The sequence below is a fragment of the Taudactylus pleione genome, unplaced genomic scaffold, assembly GCF_031769625.1.
Source record: "Taudactylus pleione unplaced genomic scaffold, aTauple2 ptg000372l, whole genome shotgun sequence".
Lineage (NCBI taxonomy): Eukaryota > Metazoa > Chordata > Amphibia > Anura > Myobatrachidae > Taudactylus > Taudactylus pleione.
In genome coordinates this window covers 10,477,464-10,497,929 of record NW_028284773.1, presented here as the reverse complement: position 1 = coordinate 10,497,929, position 20,466 = coordinate 10,477,464, and the positions used below count along the sequence as shown (strand labels likewise).

The 20,466-nt window shown below is 41.8% G+C and overlaps 1 protein-coding gene across 1 annotated transcript in view; it reads right to left on the bottom strand.

The window, feature by feature from the left end:
* The window catches only part of LOC148508277 (IgGFc-binding protein-like), a 175,951-nt gene that overhangs the window by 10,727 nt on the left and 144,758 nt on the right, over positions 1–20,466 (bottom strand). Inside the window, exons 76-90 of the mRNA XM_088444705.1 lie at positions 18,104–18,354; positions 16,053–16,230; positions 15,836–15,944; positions 15,293–15,384; positions 14,664–14,840; positions 14,307–14,509; positions 13,670–13,814; positions 12,947–13,188; positions 12,672–12,836; positions 12,149–12,276; positions 10,332–10,600; positions 8,410–8,618; positions 7,120–7,261; positions 4,610–4,860; positions 3,196–3,325 (exon numbers count right to left, since the gene is read on the bottom strand). Coding sequence (XP_088300831.1) covers positions 3,196–3,325; positions 4,610–4,860; positions 7,120–7,261; positions 8,410–8,618; positions 10,332–10,600; positions 12,149–12,276; positions 12,672–12,836; positions 12,947–13,188; positions 13,670–13,814; positions 14,307–14,509; positions 14,664–14,840; positions 15,293–15,384; positions 15,836–15,944; positions 16,053–16,230; positions 18,104–18,354 — 2,691 coding nt within the window. The remainder of the gene's footprint in view (positions 1–3,195; positions 3,326–4,609; positions 4,861–7,119; positions 7,262–8,409; positions 8,619–10,331; positions 10,601–12,148; positions 12,277–12,671; positions 12,837–12,946; positions 13,189–13,669; positions 13,815–14,306; positions 14,510–14,663; positions 14,841–15,292; positions 15,385–15,835; positions 15,945–16,052; positions 16,231–18,103; positions 18,355–20,466) is intronic.

Below are 20,466 nucleotides of genomic sequence, written 5' to 3'. Positions count from 1 at the left end.
ACCCTCCTTAGGGGTGCCTAACCCTAACCTTCCCCCCAAGTGCCTAACCCTAATCCCCCCTCTAAGTGCCAAACCCTAACCCCCCCTTCCCTGCTGCCTAAACCTAAGTCCCCCGCGGGGTGCCTGTCCCTACGTCCCCCCGGGGGTGCCTAACCCTAACCCTCCCTCCCCCTAGCCTAACCCTAACCCTCCCGGGGGGGTGACTAGCCCTAAGTCCCCCCCGGGTGCCCTAACCCTCCCCCCCGCGGCTGTCCACTCGCGGCGTCCAGCGTCGGGGAAATGTCAGGCGTCTACATCTAGACGCCCGGCATTTCACCCTCGCCGTGACATGACAGTCGGGAAGCCGGCTGCCGGTATTAAGGCAGCCAGTTTCCCAATTGTATACCTGGAGATGTGGCTCTTATTTGTTAGGATACTGCAAGAAGGCAAATAGATTTTTCTTTTACACCTGCTCAGAGATTGCCTAAACTCAGAATTTTCTAAACAGGTCTATATACTGTACACTTCCACTACAGGTGCAAAGAGAAAGGTTAATATAAAGTTTATGCTAAGAACTGATTTACACCTATAGTGGAGGTTATGCACTGTACACAGTCTAAACCAGTGTTTCCCAACCTCGGTCCTCAAGGCACACTAATACCCCTTTTCCACCTAAATTCCGGGTCTGACCCGGAGTTGGAACAAAGTTCCTATCCGCATCAGACCCGGAATTTTGCCGGCGCTGACTCAGGATATTCCTGAGTCGACGCCGCTCACACCGGAGTCGGGTCTGCATAGACCCGGCTTTTCCGGAGTGAAAGCGGTCGCTTGGAAATGACGTCATCTCCAAGCGCCACTGAAGCCGGACCAATCGCCCTGCTAGCAGAGCACTCCAGGTCATCGTGACCCTGAGTGCGCTGTTCTCACAGCAGGGTTTCATGGGCTACGCCCGTGTTAAACCCTGCTGGTTACCTGGTTTGGATTGCCGGGTCACTCGACCCGGCGATCCAACCCTCTTCCCTTTTACACCAGGGAGCTGCCCGGGTTACCCCTTCAAAAACCCGGGTTTTAGCTCCGGTGTAAAAGGGGTATAACAGTCTAGGTTTCAGAGATATCCATGCTTGAGCACAGATGATTAAATCAAAATAACTAAGGTACTAATTAAGACACCTGTGCTTAAGTATGGCTATCCTTAAATCCTGGACTGTTGGAGTGCCTTGAGGAACGTGGTTGGGAGCCCCTGGTCTAAACTGTAAAAATGTGTAAAGTTTAGACCAGGGGGTTAGACAGTGAATAACTTTGCTAATAAGAACTGATATTACTCTTTATGCAGTTACAGGGTTTAGGAGGTTTAAAAGGGCAAACCTCAAGGCAAATGGCTGCATCCGAAAGTAATATAAATACTGTGTGAGGTTAGTACATAAATGGGTTCTGCTTTTAAAGAGAAGAACTTTAAAGCTTGGCATAGTTGTGGGTGTTGTGGATTTGAAACACAATAATTAAAAATGCAAATATTTAGATAAAAAAAACACCTTTCTGTTTATTAAGGAGGGCAGCAAACTTAATATGAACTAACAGAGGAGCACGAGGCAGAGGAGGAAATAACACTAGCATGGTTGATGAAAATTAACTGGAAATTCAGATTTGGGCAATATACTAAATTAAACCTGTTCCCCAGAGATTACTTACTTGGTGTTTTGAACTCTATTTTCCACAACATTCTGCCTGCTCCCTCAAAATTTTGCCAGTTTTAAAACACACTTTGGGCCTGATTCAGAGCCATTCGCTATTTGCGGTCGTTCGTTCAAAAACAAGGCGTGGCTATTCAAATGATCCGTTCGCAAATTGCAGTCTGTTCACACCTCTAAGTCTGAACGAGCGAGCAAAACATATGCTCGTTTATTTGATAAAAACGCCCCCTGGCCGCTCGCACCATACGTCATGTCCGCTATTTATTAGATTAATCGAGTACATCGTACAGCGTATGAACTGCTCGCTATTCTTGTGGTTGGTTTTTTCAACCGCAATTTTGCGAGCAGTTCTGAGTTAATAAAAACCAAGTGACGTGGTCAATGACGCTGCTGTATTAATTATGCACTCCCTTAAAACGCCCGTTTTGACCTTTAAGCACGCCTGCGTTCGAATTCCACTCCCCCGTTTTCAAGCACCTTCCCCTGTTACCACCCACATACGCCTCATTCTGTCACTCAAAATAGCAGGCACTCGCTATATAGCGTACAAACGATTTTCGGCCGCACTGACTGGTTCGCGCATGCGTACTAAAAACCGTACGCATGCGCAGATGTGCGAGCATCGCTCGGAACGAGCTTACTGCCGCTAGCGAGCGGCTCTGAATGAGGGCCTTTGTTAGCAATAGCAAGCATAAATAAGTGATGTCTGCTGGTCTCTATTTGCTCCTGTTTATATGTTTTGTTTTTTAAGGTAGGCAGCATCCCAAACGCAATAGCCTATGATGTGTGGCACGTGCCAAGATTTTGGCAATTGGAAGTGGCGATTTTCTTAATTTTTTAAGAAAATTGCCTTTAGCTTTAAAACTCATTCATGTCACAAATCGAAAGCTATGACATTTGGGCCGGCATGTTATTCGCCAACAAGATACTACCTGCGGGAGCATGCATCCTAAAATAAACTATGCCACATATGAACTGAGAAATTCGGACACTCTGAAATGAACCATGAACATAAACTTTTACTTTAAAAACATGGAAGCTCTAAATATCGCAGTTAATTAAAACTGTAATCCTACCAAAGCATGATGGTGAGAGAAAATCTGCATATTTTAAACAACAGTGCACTGTATTAAATTGTTAGTATTTAATTTAAGTTTCATAGCTATTAGTGTTAGCGTTACTGCCTCACAGCACTGAGGTCGTTGGTTCGATACCCACTACGGCCCTAACAGTGTGGAGTTTGTATATTCTCCCTGTGCTTGCGTGGGTTTCCCCCGGGTACTCCGGTTTCCTCCCACACTCCAAAAATATACTGGTAGGTTAATTGGCTGCTAACAAAATTACTCCTAGTGTGTATGTTTGTGTGCATGTGTCAGGGAATATAGATTGAAAGCTCCACTGGGGCAGGGATGGCTGTGAATGGCCGAATATTCTCTGTAAAGCGCTGCGGAATATGTGTGTGCTATATAAATAACTGGTAATAATAATAATAATAATAATAATAGCTATTGGTCTTACAACATACCTGCATTTTGAGAGCCATCAAAACTGATGGAAAGACCAAAGTCAGTTTCCAGGTAGATCCTTGTTGGCCTCTGGTAAATATTGATTCCTTCATGTGGACGTACAGGGGGCACTGTTCTTACTCCATTTAGCTAGTAAAAAATTTAAGAAATGAAACATTGTGACCTAAACATTGTCAAAATCACCAGTGCTAATATAAATTCTACATTATATATAACAAACAGCAGTTCCTCATGTCCAAATGTATATTCCCTGTGCATTTTGATATGTTGGCTTATCTTTTTGAATACATCCATAGATAAAGTGAGGGATGATAGTTTTAGTTGATTCTAAATTTGGTTAAATTTCAAATGTTTGTCACAATAATTTGTAAATGTCTTCAAATTCACCATTTATTAGATGAACAATTTGTTTCCCACTGAGAGTTCAACCCTATTTACAAGGCAGGAGTAACGAGCAATAATCTATCGCTGGAACACTGCTGCTCAAACATCATATTCAAAATAGGCTGCTCCCACAATGATAATATAGCTCTCTAAAAGTCTTGGTGTTGGGGTTATGGTACTACAAGAATAGCACAGTTTAAAGAGTAGTAAATAGATAAGTAATTAAGAGATGTTTTCCATAAACAGCACACTGTAAATGAAATACACACAAAAAACCCAGCAGTGCCCCCTCCTCCTCAGACAAAATCCTCAACCAGCCCCAGTGCTACACAGCATCCCCCCATCAAAGTAGAAACCTGCACCAACACATAAACCAGCTGTAAAACATAAACCAGCACAAACACATAAACCAGCTGCAAAACATAATCCAGATCCACAAACAAAAAGTATAGTGGTCGCTCACATCAGCTTAATGACATTGCACAGGTGCTTGTAAAGGGGTTTACACTGAACTACAGAAAAAAAAGGGATTTGCCCTCCAGCACACTGCAGCAATATCAACAAAAATACAGGGGACCCCAAAAGAATCTAGCCAAGGACCATCCCCAGGGCATCACACGAAAAAGGGAAAAAAGGTGATAGCGAAGTGTAAAGTATAGATGTGTAAAGATAAATCAATAAGTGTTAATATAATGAGAATTAGTTAAAATTACATAAATAATAGACAATCAAATATAAAAGTGATGAAAAAATATCTATGTGAATTAAGTGGTGATGCCATGAAAAAGGCCCAGCCAGAGCAACTCCGGGGCCTCACGCCAAAACGCTCACCCCAAAATAATTGTTGCTACCTAATAGTAGCACCCACTCTGGGTCAATCCAGTTCCAACTCATGAACCAGCTCTAATACATAAACCAGCTCCAACACATAAACCAGCTCCTACACATAAACCAGCACCAACATAAAACCAGCACCAACTCAAAAAACAGCATTTCTCCAATTTACATACATTTCTTTATAAGACTTACCACTAGTATCTTATTTTGTCTGAATGATATAATATGGTTGTAAACCTCGATTTGGAGCTCTTTCAGTAAGCTAAATTTACTGTTGAAGAACATGGCCTCATTTTTGCTTTCAATTATAACTGGTTCCATGTAATCCGGTAAAGAAGAGATTGTTCGTGTTAGCATATATGCCTGCTTTCCCTGGAAATGGTGGGAAAGTCCGTCGAAAGTGCGATAGTGTGGGTCACCTGCAATCGTGCACTTTGAAAACCCTGCAACAGACACATGTGATTAGAAACTGCAGTAAAATGTGTCTAACAATTTACCTTGTCAACTTCCCAAGTAATATCTTATTCCAGAGTTACGTTTTTGGTGAAATTTAAAAAAAAAATAGAAATTTATATTTATCTAGTGACAGGTTATTATTAATGTATGATATAAAGGATGTTATACTTCCTAACGATTAGTCTGAAGAAGAGTGGCAACTACATTGTGACGTGTTGTAAGTTTTCTTGTATTTTATTTTTTATTTAGTTGTTTATGCATAAAGTCTAATAAAAACAGTTTATTTAGAAACAAAAAATCTACAAGTGGTATTACTTTGATACAGTACCTTCATAGATTTTAAATCACCTGTCATAAGTAGGTAGCCTCTTACTCACCTGATCTAACTTGAGAAATGCATATTTTTGCAAGTAAATTTACATAATATTTCAGTAACATAAAAACTATAGCAAAACTTTACGGAATATTTACTGGCCATCATACAATATGAAAGTGCAGTAAAATGAGGCATGAAAAAACAGTCCAGTAATGGTGTAGGAGTTTCTGGTATCCAGTGCAAAATTTACATTGGGAGCCCACTGTCATAATAGGACTGAGCAATATAAGTATGTAGACGTGGTCAGGGACGGACTAGGGCTTAAAATAGGCCCCGGCATTCTTCCTGTGAATGCATGCATGAGGCGCTCACGTGGAAAAGGGGGTGTGGTCATGCATCACTGGGGCGTGCAATGAGTCATGCCGTGTCTAAACATACCTCCAGATGGCTGAACCAGCCAATCAGGCCATCAACCCTTGGCATTTTCCAGAATTGCCAGATGGCCAGACTGACCGTGGATGTGGTTATCAGAGGGGGAAATGGTAACAATTATCACACTGGTAGTCAGGTTGCACTTTGGAACAATAAAACCCTGCATCCTCATTCAAATTCAGGTAAAATAAGCATTTAGTTGTAAAATCATCACTACAGTACTGTATTTTCAGCTTTGCAGAGAATTACACATGTACATAGTTGAACAGTAAATCAGTGAATACCACAGCTCGGTATTTTAAGTTTGTTTTGCAAAACTGTCACACTGTAGATCAGGCATGTCAAACTCAAAATATCAACCCGGCCGAATTTTCAAGGTCAGGTCTACGAGTGAGTGGGCCGCAACAACAAAAAAAAGTCATATGAAATGTTGCAAGGTTTATTATAAAAACCAATGCAGTGCCCCTTATGCAATTCTACCCTGTATTATAGCTCCTTTTGCAATGCCCCCTGAATTTGTGCCCTAGTAGTGCCCAGTATGCAGTGCCCCAGTAATGTCCTTAGTAGTGCCCCTTATGCAGAGGTCCCAGTAATGCCCCTTATGTTGTTGTGCCCCCAGTAATGTCCCTTATGCAGAGCCCCCAGTAATGCCCTTTTATGCAGTGCCCCCAGTAATGCCTCTTATGCAGAGCCCCCAGTAAAGCCCCTTAAGTTGTGCCCCCATTAATGCCCCTTATTCAGAGCACCCAGTAATGCCCCTTTATGCAAAGTCCTCAGTAATGCCCTTAGTAGTGTCCCCATTAATGCCCCTTATGCAGAGCCCCCAGTAATGCACTTTTATGAACAGCCCCAGTAATGCCCCTTATTTTGTGCCCCCCAGTAATGCCCCTTATTTAGTGCCACCAGTAAGGCCCCTTATGCTGTGCCCCCTCCCAGTATAGAATAGACCCCACTTACCTCTATCTTACTTACCTCTTACTGCTCCCGTGTAGACGCCTGTCGCTCACTGGATCTAACTACATCCAGCAGGGCAGGCCGCTCACATAGCGGGTGACGTCATGACGTCATCCGCGCACCCGCGAACTGCATCTCTGGGAACGCTTGCCTCTGAAGTGATCAGAGGCTTCTCTGATCACTTCAGAGACCAGCGTTCAAACACAAATATTATGTGGCCCAGTCACTCCTGCTGCGATCGGAGCTGAGCTCCGATCGCGGCAGGGGTGACTGGGCCGCATAATATATGTATTTGGGCCCACATGGTTGGGCCACATAAATAGCTTCTTTGGGCCGCATTTGGCCCGCGGGCTGCGAGTTTGACATCCCTGCTGTAGAAGCTACTCACCATAAAAGAACTAGAATTGAAACTTCTACGTGAAGTTGCATAGAAGATAAAAGCTATATACTGTACTCTTTATAGTAAGTTGTTATATATAGTATAAATTATAGGTTATTTTAATAATACTGTCCCTTAAACATCGCTTCCATTGCATAAACTCACCTGTGGGTTTGCAATTGTATTTGCCATTCTTGTTCAAACTACAGATTCCATGAGGACAGCTATGTGGTTTGCAAATGATATTGTTGCCGCCCTTGCACTGACATTTCTGAGTACAATGTGGAGTAATCCAGGTCTCTTCATTCTAGGAAACACACAGTATAAAACACATAATTTCACTGATCCTACTCACTAACATAACAAGAAACAATTCAATAAAGACGAAAAAAGTTTAAAAGCTATTTTTTAGGATACATTTTCAAAAAATTGAGAAATTATCAAGGTTGACCTTAAACCATAAGGCAGACGCTTTAAGAGTTAACTGAACTGCTTTCACTGCGTGGGACGTTATTCCCGAAGATGTCACTGGGTAGATGGTGCAACGGAGGAAGAGGGTGCCGCTTGCCAGCACAAGGTAAGTATGCAGGATATGTGGTGCGGGCCCACCTTATCCAGGGACCCATGTGCTTTGCACACCTTATGCTTGTAAGCTGGTTCACAAATGCACAGTGGAATGGAAAACTGTTAGGTACTGGATGGCGGTGCTCAGGATCCCAATGGTCTGAATCCTGATGCCGGGCATCCCGACAGGTTTAGGATACAAACACTTGTCGGTCAGTATCCTAACTCTCCCCCTCTCCCTACCCCAAACCCTAATCCTCACTCCCGGGTGCCTAAACCTAACCTCCCCCTCTCGGACCCTAAACCTAACCTTCCCACCTTAGTGGCTAATCCTAACCCTCCCCTTAGTGCCTAACCCTAACAATCCCCCTAACTGCAGTACTTACCTTTGTAATGCCGGCAGTTGGGATGCTGGTGCTGGAATACTGACATGTGTTGGGATTCCGGCACCGGCATTCTAAGTGCCAGCGTCCCAACTGTCGGGATTTTGACCAGATCCCGTAAGAACCATTAATAGCTGTAATCATGTGAGCGTAATTGCAGTCAAATATTTTCCAGATTGTTTCAGACACTTGATTACTATATCTGCATTATATGCATATCATATGACCTGATGTAAACACATAAATACAGATCAGTGATTTTTTTGTTTATTTTGTTTAATAAGTTTTGTCCTATATACTCAGACTCAGTGCTCCTTTTGTCACTGCTAAATAAATCTTTGTAACAGTGAACAGATGGGATTTATTGACCATTCTCCCAAAGATGGTTTTTATATACTGTAGTTGATTCAATTAGTGAATTTACATTTCTGTCAATTACCCGAATAATCTAATAATAAATCTATATTTTATGCAACAAAACTCCTATAGCATTTAGGGCTTTACTTACATTGTAGTAGTTATCATTGGAATCTCTGCAGCCGCATGATTTGAGTGACACACACTGGTCACCACTAAGCACGTATCCATCATCGCAGGCACAGCCTTCCGTACAGGTAGATGGTTTGTCACAAACGTCTGGGGCATAGATGTTAGTGCAGGTGGATGGGCAGAGAGATGAACAGTCGGTGTAGTGGCTGTGTCTTGGACAAGTCAAGGCTGCACAAATACATATAGGGGGAAAAAAATGAAAACCTTAATATCCCATAAACTGAAGACACACAAGCCTAGGAATAGATGTCAGTAAGAGTTATTTCCTAACATTGCGAATATCTGTATTAAATCCTCAGCAGCCAATCAGCAGTTGCCTTTTATATTGCTAGTGCAAATTAGACAATGAAATCAAATTGGCTGCTATGGATTTTGTGCATAACCTTTTATCAATGTTATAAAATAACAGTGAATATGCATAGACATAAACAGTACAGAGTTCTTCAACATCATTATGGAAACTTAAACTATATTTGATTGCTAAAGCATTGCATCCTGAGCTGTATTTCCATTTAATGATGCTCAGTATAATAACGCAGGCAAGTGAACAAAACCAATACATTAAATATATGATTTATCATTGTTTGATGTTTTTACAGCATTTATGTAAATTGAAATACAAAAAACACAAGGTGTGTTGTCAAATGATCCCAATATCAGCTGTATCTGGGGCAGCTCACTAGATGGTTCTATACCCCACAGTCAAAAGATAAAATATAAGAAAGTGGAGCGCTCAAACTGACACAGTTGATGAGTCTATTATTGCTCTTTTATTTAAAGATTAATAAACATGAATAAAACATATGGTACATGAAACATACAATACAATGATTACCAATCTCCGTCCTATGTGCAGTAAGTAGCTAAAAAGCACGGATTCTAGAAGGCATATCTGTTACTTTTAGACTGATCAGAGGATCCTTACTTGTTGCCAGTGATTGCTACAGTGTTTCGTTTTATTAAGATATATCTTAACACCAGGTTGAACACTAATATAGGAGATATTGGACCTCATTCAGACCCGCTTGCAAGCACTGAGCGCTCGCAAGCGGGTCGAGGTTTAGGCCCTGCACACGAGCAGCAGCTGCACTGCGCGTGCGCAAGCCCCGGAGCGAGAGAGAAATTCTCTCGATCCGGAGCTCACTACAAAAGGGGCGGCTGTCGATGTTGATCGACAGCTTGCCCCGTTTTGTAGGCATGGCGGGGGGGTGGTTTCACAAACGGAGGTGTTCTTAAGGAACGCCTGCCATTTTGTGGGCGACCACACTGACATCAGCAATGATGTCAGTGGGGAGCTTCCTGCTCGATCAGAGCAGGAAGCTCCCTGGGGCTAGCGGCTGCCGAGACCCAACCTTAGGGTCTCGTCGCAAGCCTCGATGGTCGCGATGGTCTTGACCATCGTGACCATCAACCTGGTCGGTCGCTAAAGCTGTGGGTGGTAACCCACTGCTTAGCTAGAGGCCAGGAGGCCGCACTTCAAAAGGCCGCCCACATTCAGAACGAGTGCTCGCATTTTGTGAGCGCCTCTTAACGAGGGCCATTGTTCTATGCTTTTTAGCTACTTATTGCACATAGGTCGGAGATTGGTATTCATTGGATTGTATGTTTCATGTTTTATGTACCATATGTTATATTCATGTTTATTAATCTTTAAATAAAAGAGCAATAATAGACTCATCAACTGTGTCAGTTTGAGCGCTCCATTTTATTATATTTATGTAAATTGTCCTGAAATGGTATACTGTACCTAACAGGTTGTGTGATCTCAAGTACTTCAGTATTGAGATATATGAAGACAAATCATGTTTGGTTGGTTCAGAGTTCCCTTTGAGATAATTACTTGTCTTGTCTGTAACTATATACAGAAGTTTCAGTACTTACGGCAGAATTTTGCACTTCTCCATGTAATATGCACTCCATGTTTTCTGCACACGTCAACATAGGCTTCGACTACTGCACACAGAGTAGACACCATGCCATTGTATGTGCACATGTCATACACACAGGACCAAACAAACAGCTCTGGATTAACTAGATTGTGGCAAGATTGGAATGAGTCTGAGAGAAGTACATTGCACTGATTATCTATGGCTGGCCTTTGGGAAGCAGAGCATGGTAGCTCTAGGTCAACCCTTGTATCGTCCACACATCTGCAAAAGAAAAATAACAGTTTTTTTCAAAACATTGTTACAGAAATAAACACTATATAGAGTATTGCAATTTAAAGAGAACTTATTAATAATTATTACATTCATTGTGTACTACAAGAGAAATGAGTGGGATTGTTACAAGATGTGCAACCATGATTTGAGTGAGGAAATAGTATTATAATAATACAGATGAGTTTGCAGGCTTACAAAGTGGTAGAGCCAATCGGAGCAATTTTTTAGGCCACTTTGTCCCCTCTAGCTCTGAAAATGGCATACAGTCTATTAGCCAAAGTTATTATGACCACTAGATTCTCAGTACTCTGTAATATATGCATCACTTAGCAGTGAATGAAGACTTATCACTTATTTACTAATCAGTGGTTTTGCAGCAAGAATTAAAACAGCAAGTTTTATTAAAGGCAAGTATTAGCTTAAAATAAATTGGTGCTTGAAATCCCACTGCAAAAATCACTTGTTGATAAATGGTGGATTCAGAGTGAAAGTGAACCAAGGCTATAAGAATTCATTTTGAGCAATCGGATCTCAAAGTTGAAGAACTTCAGTAATATCGAGAACTGCTGCCATCTGGTCGTTAGAAATTATGAACTTGGCGCCTGATTCAGTAAGGATCGCTATTGCGATCGCAGCTCCATAATCGCATGCAGGTCTGCTGCGAAAATATGCTAATCAATGCTATCGCCAATGCGGTCGCACTGCCATCATAAAGACGCCAACTGCCTCCCACTACCTCTATCTCACATTCGTAATCCCTTGCAAACCTCCATAAACATCGGTAACATTGAGTACCATCAGCCCCTCACGCAGAAATTACTAACCTCGTAGCACGCAGTAAGTACTTAAGCTGCGTATGCAGTGGCACTGGCTAATTTATCACCCCCCCCTTTCAACGGTGTTCAAACGGACAGGCACGCCTGCGGTTCTCTGACCACTCCCCCATCACCACCCCCAAATGCTCACTGCCTGTCAATCACACTGCGGTGGCTCTCCGTGGTCTATGTGATCGCAGTAGTGCCTTTGCGCACGACCACTGCTATGCATGCGCAGTACGCAACAATCGCCCATCTGTGTATGCTTTAGTAATAGCGATCCTTAATGAATCAGGCCCTTGGTTCACTATTTCCCAGAAAAATAAAATATTTCCACTGTACAATGGCGTTTCCACTGCACAATGGCAGTTTTAGTACGAAACGGGCAAAAAATGGACTTGATGCACTTTAGCTCTGTACACTCCAAATAAACTCCTTTTTTCTTGTGTTTAACTGTGCAAGAGCCCTTTTAACCGGAGCAGGCAGACTTTGGAAACCAAAGCAAAGGGTTTTATTTTCAGACCAATATTTCTGCATTGTACTGTTGCTATTAGTACATGTATTTGACACCAATTGGTCATCGGCCTTAAGAATACAGTTTAATAAATTATTCCAGAGAGGTATCTGGAAATTTTTAAGTTATTTTTGTGGAATAATTGTGGTTACCTCTGTATAAACAAAAAAAACAACATATAACCGACTATTCAGATGTGGGAATTACTTTTTGTCACTGTCATCTTCTGACTTCCAGCTGTTTCCAAATTGTACTACATTGGATGCTTGAAGTTGATTAGGCATGAGGTATTCATCATTCGTCTGCCCGTTGAAATTGCCGCACATACCGCACACCTATGTTGTGTAAATAAGCAAGAAGAGATTACACATTCTGAACATAATATTCTAAGGTGCTATTAATAGAATATTAACAATCATAGTATATCATATTATAGGCTATACACAATTAGACAAACTACTGCGCTACATTTATAGATCTAAAATTGTCACTGTATTCTAATTCAAAGACATAAAGACTATATTACCTCACTAAGGCTATGAAAAAGTGCTTTAGTACACAATTATAGGGGACCTCATATTACATAACTTTATAAAACAACATTTTTGTCATACGCTCTAGGCTAGTTTTAAATTGGTATGAAAATCTATAGTAAATATAGCAGATTTGCTTTTTGTTTGTCTAGTCTCTGTCCTTATTGATTGTAAATCAAAATGAATAAGAAACTGACCTTCCCATAATATGACTCAGGGAGGATGACCTCTAGGTGGTGATTTCCATCAAATTTCACAATCACTCCAAAGTCAGTGACCACAACAGTGTAGAGACCCACAGTACTGATGGAAACTCCATTCAAATGCTCAGTCCATGGAGTATAGATGCGTGTATCACCCACCTAAGTTTAAAGAAAAAATAACCAAAGTAAACTTGCTTGTTGCAAAACACATTAGAGCAAATTGTGTTTTATGGTAAATTGTCAATTGATGAACGCATAGAAATCCTTACCAGAGTTACCCTGTCTTTCTGCAGTGTAATGCGGATGTCATAAACATCAATGTAAACTTCTTTTATATATGTAGCTGTTTTTTTTCCGCGGTCCTCTGTTTTCCCTTTGATGGTCACTGGAATGATGCTTTTCTTATCACAAACATCCACAAGAATGTAAGTGCACCTGCCCATGAAACTGTGCATCACCTTATCGAAGGTGTAGAAATGGGGATCTCCAAAAATTTGGCAAGCTGCATTTCCTGTAACAACACGGATATCATATTAGTATGCCTATTCTTCCTTACATTGATCTTCTATCTCTTTATTATGTATACAAAAATGTTTTTATAATAATATAACACTGCACACTAACTGATACTCTAATAGAAATGTACAAACATAGAAAATGCTGTGGTAGGACACTACTATAACATGACCACTTGGTAACAAATTTACAAGTCAATCCACGTGTCAATGTTCATAAACTATATTACTGTAGTTGTCACATTATAAATCCTAAACAAACATGAATACAAAAACATAGTGATATTGATGGAGATCCTCATAACAGTTTCTACTGTAGACCTTGTGTTAGATTCACTGTTTATTCCAGGCTTGTCCAACCCATCTGTTAATAGGACCATCAGCCTATGAATATCAGTCATTTGAACAGATATAGAACATATCTACATTTATTTTATTTAATGCATATATAGTAAAAAAAGAATAAGGGTTATATACCAGAGGAATGACACCCAAGCACTCCATCATCCAGCTGGCATTTCTCTCGAACTCCGCACTGCCAATCTTCACAAGTGATGTTGTTATTGCTATTGCATGTACAGCGCTGTGTGCAATTGTCATAAGTGAACCAACTTTCTCCGAGCTGTAAAGAGTTTTACATTTTAAGAGAATTTTTGACCAGTGGCATCAAAATTATTTTAACTTGGATTTATTTGTAGTGCCAAGTAAGTCTATGGCAGTGGTTCGCAAACTCGGTCCTCAGGACCCCTCACAGTTCACGTTTTGCAGGTCACCCAGCAGGTGTATTCATTACTCACTTACACATTTTAAAAGGTCCACAGGTGGAGCTAATTATTTCACTTGTGATTCTAGGAGGAGACCTGGAAAACATGCACTGTTTGGGGTCCTGAGGACCGAGTTTGAGAACCTGTGGTCTATGGTGATTCAACAAACGTGCACACATCTTGGATATCCCCTCATAATATGGGAAAACTCTACAGTTGTGAGACTGCACAGTCTCATTTCTTTGTAATGTCAGGTTCTGCTCTCTATACGCAACTTTTAAAAAGACAGCATGGCAACTCTCCCAATATATCTACAAGATTTTAATTTCCAGTGGCCAAGAATATCTTACCTGATAAGAGTTGTTATTCTCATCAGTGCAACCACAGTCACTTTGTGAAACACATCTGTCTCCGCTCAGAACATAGGAGTCATTACAGAAGCAGCCCTCTACTGATTCTGACTTGCATGCTGCTACTGGAAGAGAGCTGAAGCAAGTGGCAGGACATGTGGTACCACAGCTCTTATAATAGCTTCTTGCAGGACACGAAATTGCTGGAAGACAGGAAAGACATTTATCCACAATGCACAAATAAAGAGAACTTACAGTTTTCAAATGGAGATCTTAATTACCGATAATCAGTTATGCTGTATGAACATAAAAACAAATATTAATAAAACAAACAAGAAGACATTGGGGAATACTTACGACAGAAGATGTCTGTTCTCCATTCTACACAAACTTCAGCATCCGAGCATTGCTGAGCATACGCCTGGATAGCATAGCATAGGGATATAGACTCGCCCCCAGTCAGACACATGTCCATTAAACAGTTCTCAAAGAAATGTTTAGGGTCTACATGATCATGGCAGTCCTGGAATATTCCTAAATATAACAATGATATAAGAATCTGTTACGGAAAGATGACTAGAAGAAATGACATGTATTTATGTACTGTATATGCACTTTAGATCTGCAAAAGATGTATAAACGAATATCATAGTATTCTTGTATTTCATTGAAATAGAATTCAAAACTTTAGATTTGTAAAACTAATACTTTATTATTGAAATTATTATTACAGAATGTTCTCCCACATGTGATATGGTAATTGGATTAGGTAATTAATTTTACACTTCCTTTATTTTGTGATCAGTATACAATTCAGTTCAACTAGACACCTTGCATGATTGTAATGCATATATGTTCATCCATACAGTAGGAACACCACAATTTAATTAGCATCTTTGTGTGATTTAATTAACAAAATCCAGCTTTTACTTTTGCACTGTAATATAAATAAGCATATGGATAAAATCAGCAGCCAAGTTCATTACCTGATGGGTCAGTTATATAGCCACACACGGTGTTCCTGCTGTACTCCTCTTCCTGAGTTGGAGTACATTCATCAGGTTTTTGACTTGCGCAACTAAAAATAGAAAACAAAATACGAATGATAAAAACCGTTGACATTTGTATCTAGCATATCCTTTTACATAATGTAAAACTGATTAGCCATACATATTATGGTATCACTAAAATGACATCCTTTATAATATATTGTTCATCATATTGCAGGTTACAAAAACATAATCGTGCTGGCAGAAAGATAATATTGGGCAGAATATTTTTAGGGCATTCATACAAAAATTAGGACTGTATTTAACCCTATAAGAAAATATAGGAACATTTGAATTATAGAAATATACAGTGTATTATATTCATGCTTCTCATGTATACCATTGTACTGTGACAAGTTCAAAACCTCTACAAAGAAAGTAGAAGTTCCATGCAATAATATTTTTAAAGAAGAAATGTCATAAGAAATGCAGCATATGCAGGAAAACCAATCTAACAGCATTAGAAGTTACGACACTTACATTGCACTGTCTGTCGAAACCAGCCAGCTGTCTCCAAATTCTTCAGTGCTTGACGCCATACTACCATCTGACTTCACAAAGTCATCTGTCGGTATGCCATTATAATTGCCTGAAAGACATTATTAGGCAATAATGAAGTGTTTTTTGTGAGATCTCATGTGCAGCAGGGATTTATAATTAATAGAAAATAGTAGACTACACAGGAATATAAACTTACCACACAATCCACACACAGAGTTCCGGAAGATTGATGGCAATGTTACGTCAACATAGTGGTTGCCATCAAATCTCACTTGTAATCCAAAGTCTGTTTCTAAAATCAAGTAATTTCCACTTATGTGGACTCTGAATCTATTATCATGAGGTGTTGGTAGATTTGTTCTCTTGCCATTAACCTGGAATTACAAGTTGTACAAACTTTTTGATACCAGTGACTATAAAAAATAAGTAATCTGTGGTCCTAAGCTAGAAGGCACAGTTTAGCTTCATAGTTTTATAGAAAAACATACCACCTAAGCGGATAAAATTGTCTAGCTCCTAAAAGTAAAGTAGAGCTTCCTGCTAAGCCTCAAGAGATTCAAGTGAAGCTACAGTACAAGCGCAGATTGAAAAGTAATAATACTGCCTATGTTTTTCTGTCCCATAAGTAGACGTGGCAATGCTATGCTGGTTATTGTGAAGCTCATACATCGACGTGTCTGAACCTGTGGTTGGACTGTGTAGTCTTCTCTGTTTGGTCACAGCAAGTGGAAGATTTTCATACGTTTCGCCATAGCGGATGAGTGGAAATGAAACTCATGAAATATTACGGCAAGTATATGGTGGAGAAACAGTTAGCCGTGCTGCAGTATTTCGGTGGTGGAAGCACTTCAAAGAAGGTAATATGTAAGTGACTAACGAAGTGCATTCTGGGAGACTATCCACCATGGTTACAGATGTCAACATTGCCAAAGCTGTGGAGATGTTGCAAAATGACAAAACGTTAACGTTACGCAAACTTTCGGCTTCACTTGGCATCTCATTTGAATGAGTTCAGCATATTGTGACAAAGGAACTGAAATTGCATCGCGTGTGTGCCAGGTGGGTACCCAGAAATCTCACAGAAAAGCAGACGTGACGACGAGTTGAATCATGCAAGAACAGTGCTCGAATTTCGGAGAGGATTCCCTGATTTCCTGACATCGATTGTGAAGTGTGATGAATCGTGGAATCGCCCTTATGATCCGGAATCCAAACAACAGTTTAGTGTATGGAAACATGAGAATTCTGTGTGGTTCTGTCATGTAAAATCATGCTTCTGCAGTTATTTGATGTGCACGGGATGATCCTACAGTACTGGGTTCCCCGTGGACAGAAAATTAATTATGACTACTATGCAAACGTCCTGGAAACCCATTTGCATGGAGCCATGAGAAAGAAAAGACCACATTTGCTGAAGAAACAGTGGTTTTTGCTCCGACAATTCTCGACCACATGTTGCTGCTGTTGCATTGGCAGCATTGACTAAACTTGGGACAGCACTGGAACACCCTCCATATAGCCCGGACTTAGTGACGTGTGATTTCTGGGCATTCCCAACCCTGACAAAACAACTGCACAGAATGAAGTTTTCAACAGATGATGAAGTGAAAAATGCCACAGCTGCAACACTAAGAGTGATGTCACAAAACTGTCTACTACACGTCTTTGAATCATTGTTGAAACGCTGCAAAAAATGTGTTTAATGTGAATGCCACTACTTTGAAAGAGAAAAATATTCAGATCCTGTGGAGTCATCTGATTCTGAATTAAAAAAATCAGTCTCATTACTTTTCAATCAGCCCTTGTACAAGTCCCAGCATTCCCTGCCACAGTTTTAGCATTTCCTTATAACATAACTTTGGCAGGGCATGCTGGGACTTGTAGTTTCAAAACAGCTATAGAGACACAGGTTGGCCAGGCCTGCTCTAGCCTTAGATATCCTACTTTGGTAGTTATCAAGACCTTGAGAAGCCCCAAATCAGAAGCTATGAATTCATTTATATAAATACATTTTTAGAGTTAAATCCCATGCCTAGTTATTTAATTGAAATACATAAAGTCCACAAAAGGTGGAGAATATCAGAAGAGGGCCAGGGAAGATATTTCCCATCATGCAAATGTACAGTAACACTTGGATAAGGGGTGTTAAAAACAAACCTACTGAACATACCTTAGATAACTAAACAGTATACAGTATGTTAGCAGAAACTGACAGAATAACGGAATTTAGCTGAGCCAGTTACTTACATTCAGCTTTTTATTCTTTAGCAGTGTGAAATTTGTGTTGTACACTTCAACATGTACCGACTGGATATATGACACTTTGGTGTTAGATCCTCTGTGCTCATTGGTGGCATAGACATGGAAATCTGGAAATGCACTGGGTGAAGGAATGCAGAGTATGGTCAGTGTGTAACTGCAATTCCCCATGTAATGATGGATGCCACCATCAAATGTGTTGTAATGAGGATCTCCTGAAGCACTGCAGATAGCATTGGCTGGAAACAAATAAAAAAGTAAATATTGAGTGATTTTGTAGTAACAAGATTAATATTACTACAGATTTTTCAAGTTTACCATCAGGATGGTTTCTTCACACAAAAACACCTTACTAATGTACTAATTGGCATATACAGTAGTTACCATATTTAGGTATTCATTATTTTTATAAATTTAAGTCTTTATTGCTTTTTTAAGGATGAAAAGTGCAGTGCAGTGGTGTGACTAGAGGGGGTCGAGCAGGGCACATGCCGTGGGTGCTGTCAGACCAGCAGTGCGCCGCCAACTGTGGTCCAGGACAGTGATTTTAAGTCAGTGTAGTGTAGCCCGGAGTGCATCCCGCACTACACAGTGACAAACACATCGCCGCCGACTAGTACACCCGTACTCACCGGCGGTGGTGTTTTTATTTTAGCAGCCAAAGAGAGTCAGACAGACTCTCATTGGCTGCTGCACCCACAGCCGAAGCTGGGCTGGAGCTCACTCGTGAGCTCTGCCTTCCGGCTCCCGCAGTAGGTGATGGGAGAGACATCATGACGTCTCTCCCATAGTGCCAAGCGGGAGGATGGAGGAGCGGACAGCGGCGGGCACAAGAGCAGGTATTCAGGAAAGTGGATTTTTTTGATGTGTCTGTTATATATGTTAGGGGTACTGCATAGAGGGGGAACACTACTGGGGGCCCTTTATAAGCGGGACCACTGCTGGGGGTATTGTGAAAGTGGCACTGCATAGGGGGGACCACTACTGGGGATACTGTATAAGGGGTACTGTATTTGGAGGGACCACTACTGGGGCCACTGTATAAGGGACACTACATAGGGGGTACCACTACTGGGGGCACTGTATAGGACACTACTTGGGGCACTGCATAGGGGGGACCACTACTTGGGGCCCTGTATAAGGGGGGCCACTACTGGGGGCCCTGTATAAGGGGCACTACTGGGGGACCTGCATTGGGAGGACCACTACTGGGGAACTGTATAAGGGGCAATTTATAAGGGGCACTACTGGGGGCATTGGATAGGGAGGACCACTACTGGGGCACTGCATAAGGGGCACTGCATAGGGGGGGACCACTACTGGGTTCACTGTATAAGGGGCACTACTGGAGGGCACTTTATAAGGGACACTACTGGGGGCACTGCATAAGGGGGACCATGACTGGGGGCACTGTACAAGTGGCACTGCATAAGGGGGACCACTACTTGGGGCACTGAATAAGGGGCACTACTGGGGGCACTTAATAGGGGGGACCACTACTGGAAGCACTGCATAAGGGGCACTACCTGGGGCACTGCATAAGGGGCACTACTACAGGGGGCACTGCATAAGGGGCTCTGCTACTGGGGGCCCTGTATAAGGGGGGCCACTACTGGGGGCCCTGTATAAGTGGGACCACTACTGGGGGCCCTGTATAAGGGGCACTACTGGGGGCTCTGTATAAGGGACACTACTGGGGGAACTGCATTGGGAGGAGCACTACTGTGGGCACTGTATAAGAGGCACTTTATAAGGGACACTACTGGGGGCACTGTATAAGGGGCACTGCATAAGGGGGACCTCTACTGGGGGCACTGTATAAGGGTCACTGCATAGTGGGGACCACTACTTGGGGCACTGTATAAGGGGCACTGCATAGGGGGGACCACTACTTGAGGCACTTAATAAGGGGGACCACTACTGGAAGCACTGGATAAGGGGCACTACCTGGGGCACTGCATAAGGGGCACTACTACTGGGGGCTCTGTATAAGGGGGACCACTACTGGGGGCCCTTTTTAAGGGGCATTACTGGGGACTCTGTATAAGGGACACTACAGGGGGCACTGCATTGGGAGGACCACTACTGGGGGCACTGTATAAGGGGCACTTTATAAGGGGCACTACTGGGGGTACTGTATAAAGGGTACTGGATAGGGAGGACCACTACTGGGGCACTGCATAAGAGGCACTATTGGGGGCAACTGTATAAGGGGCACTGCATAGGGTGGATCACTACTGGGAGCAATGCATAGGGGGGACCACTACTGGGGGCACAATGTATGAGGAGCACTACTGGAGGGCACTTTATAAGGGACACTACTGGGGGCACTGTATAAGGGGCACTGCATA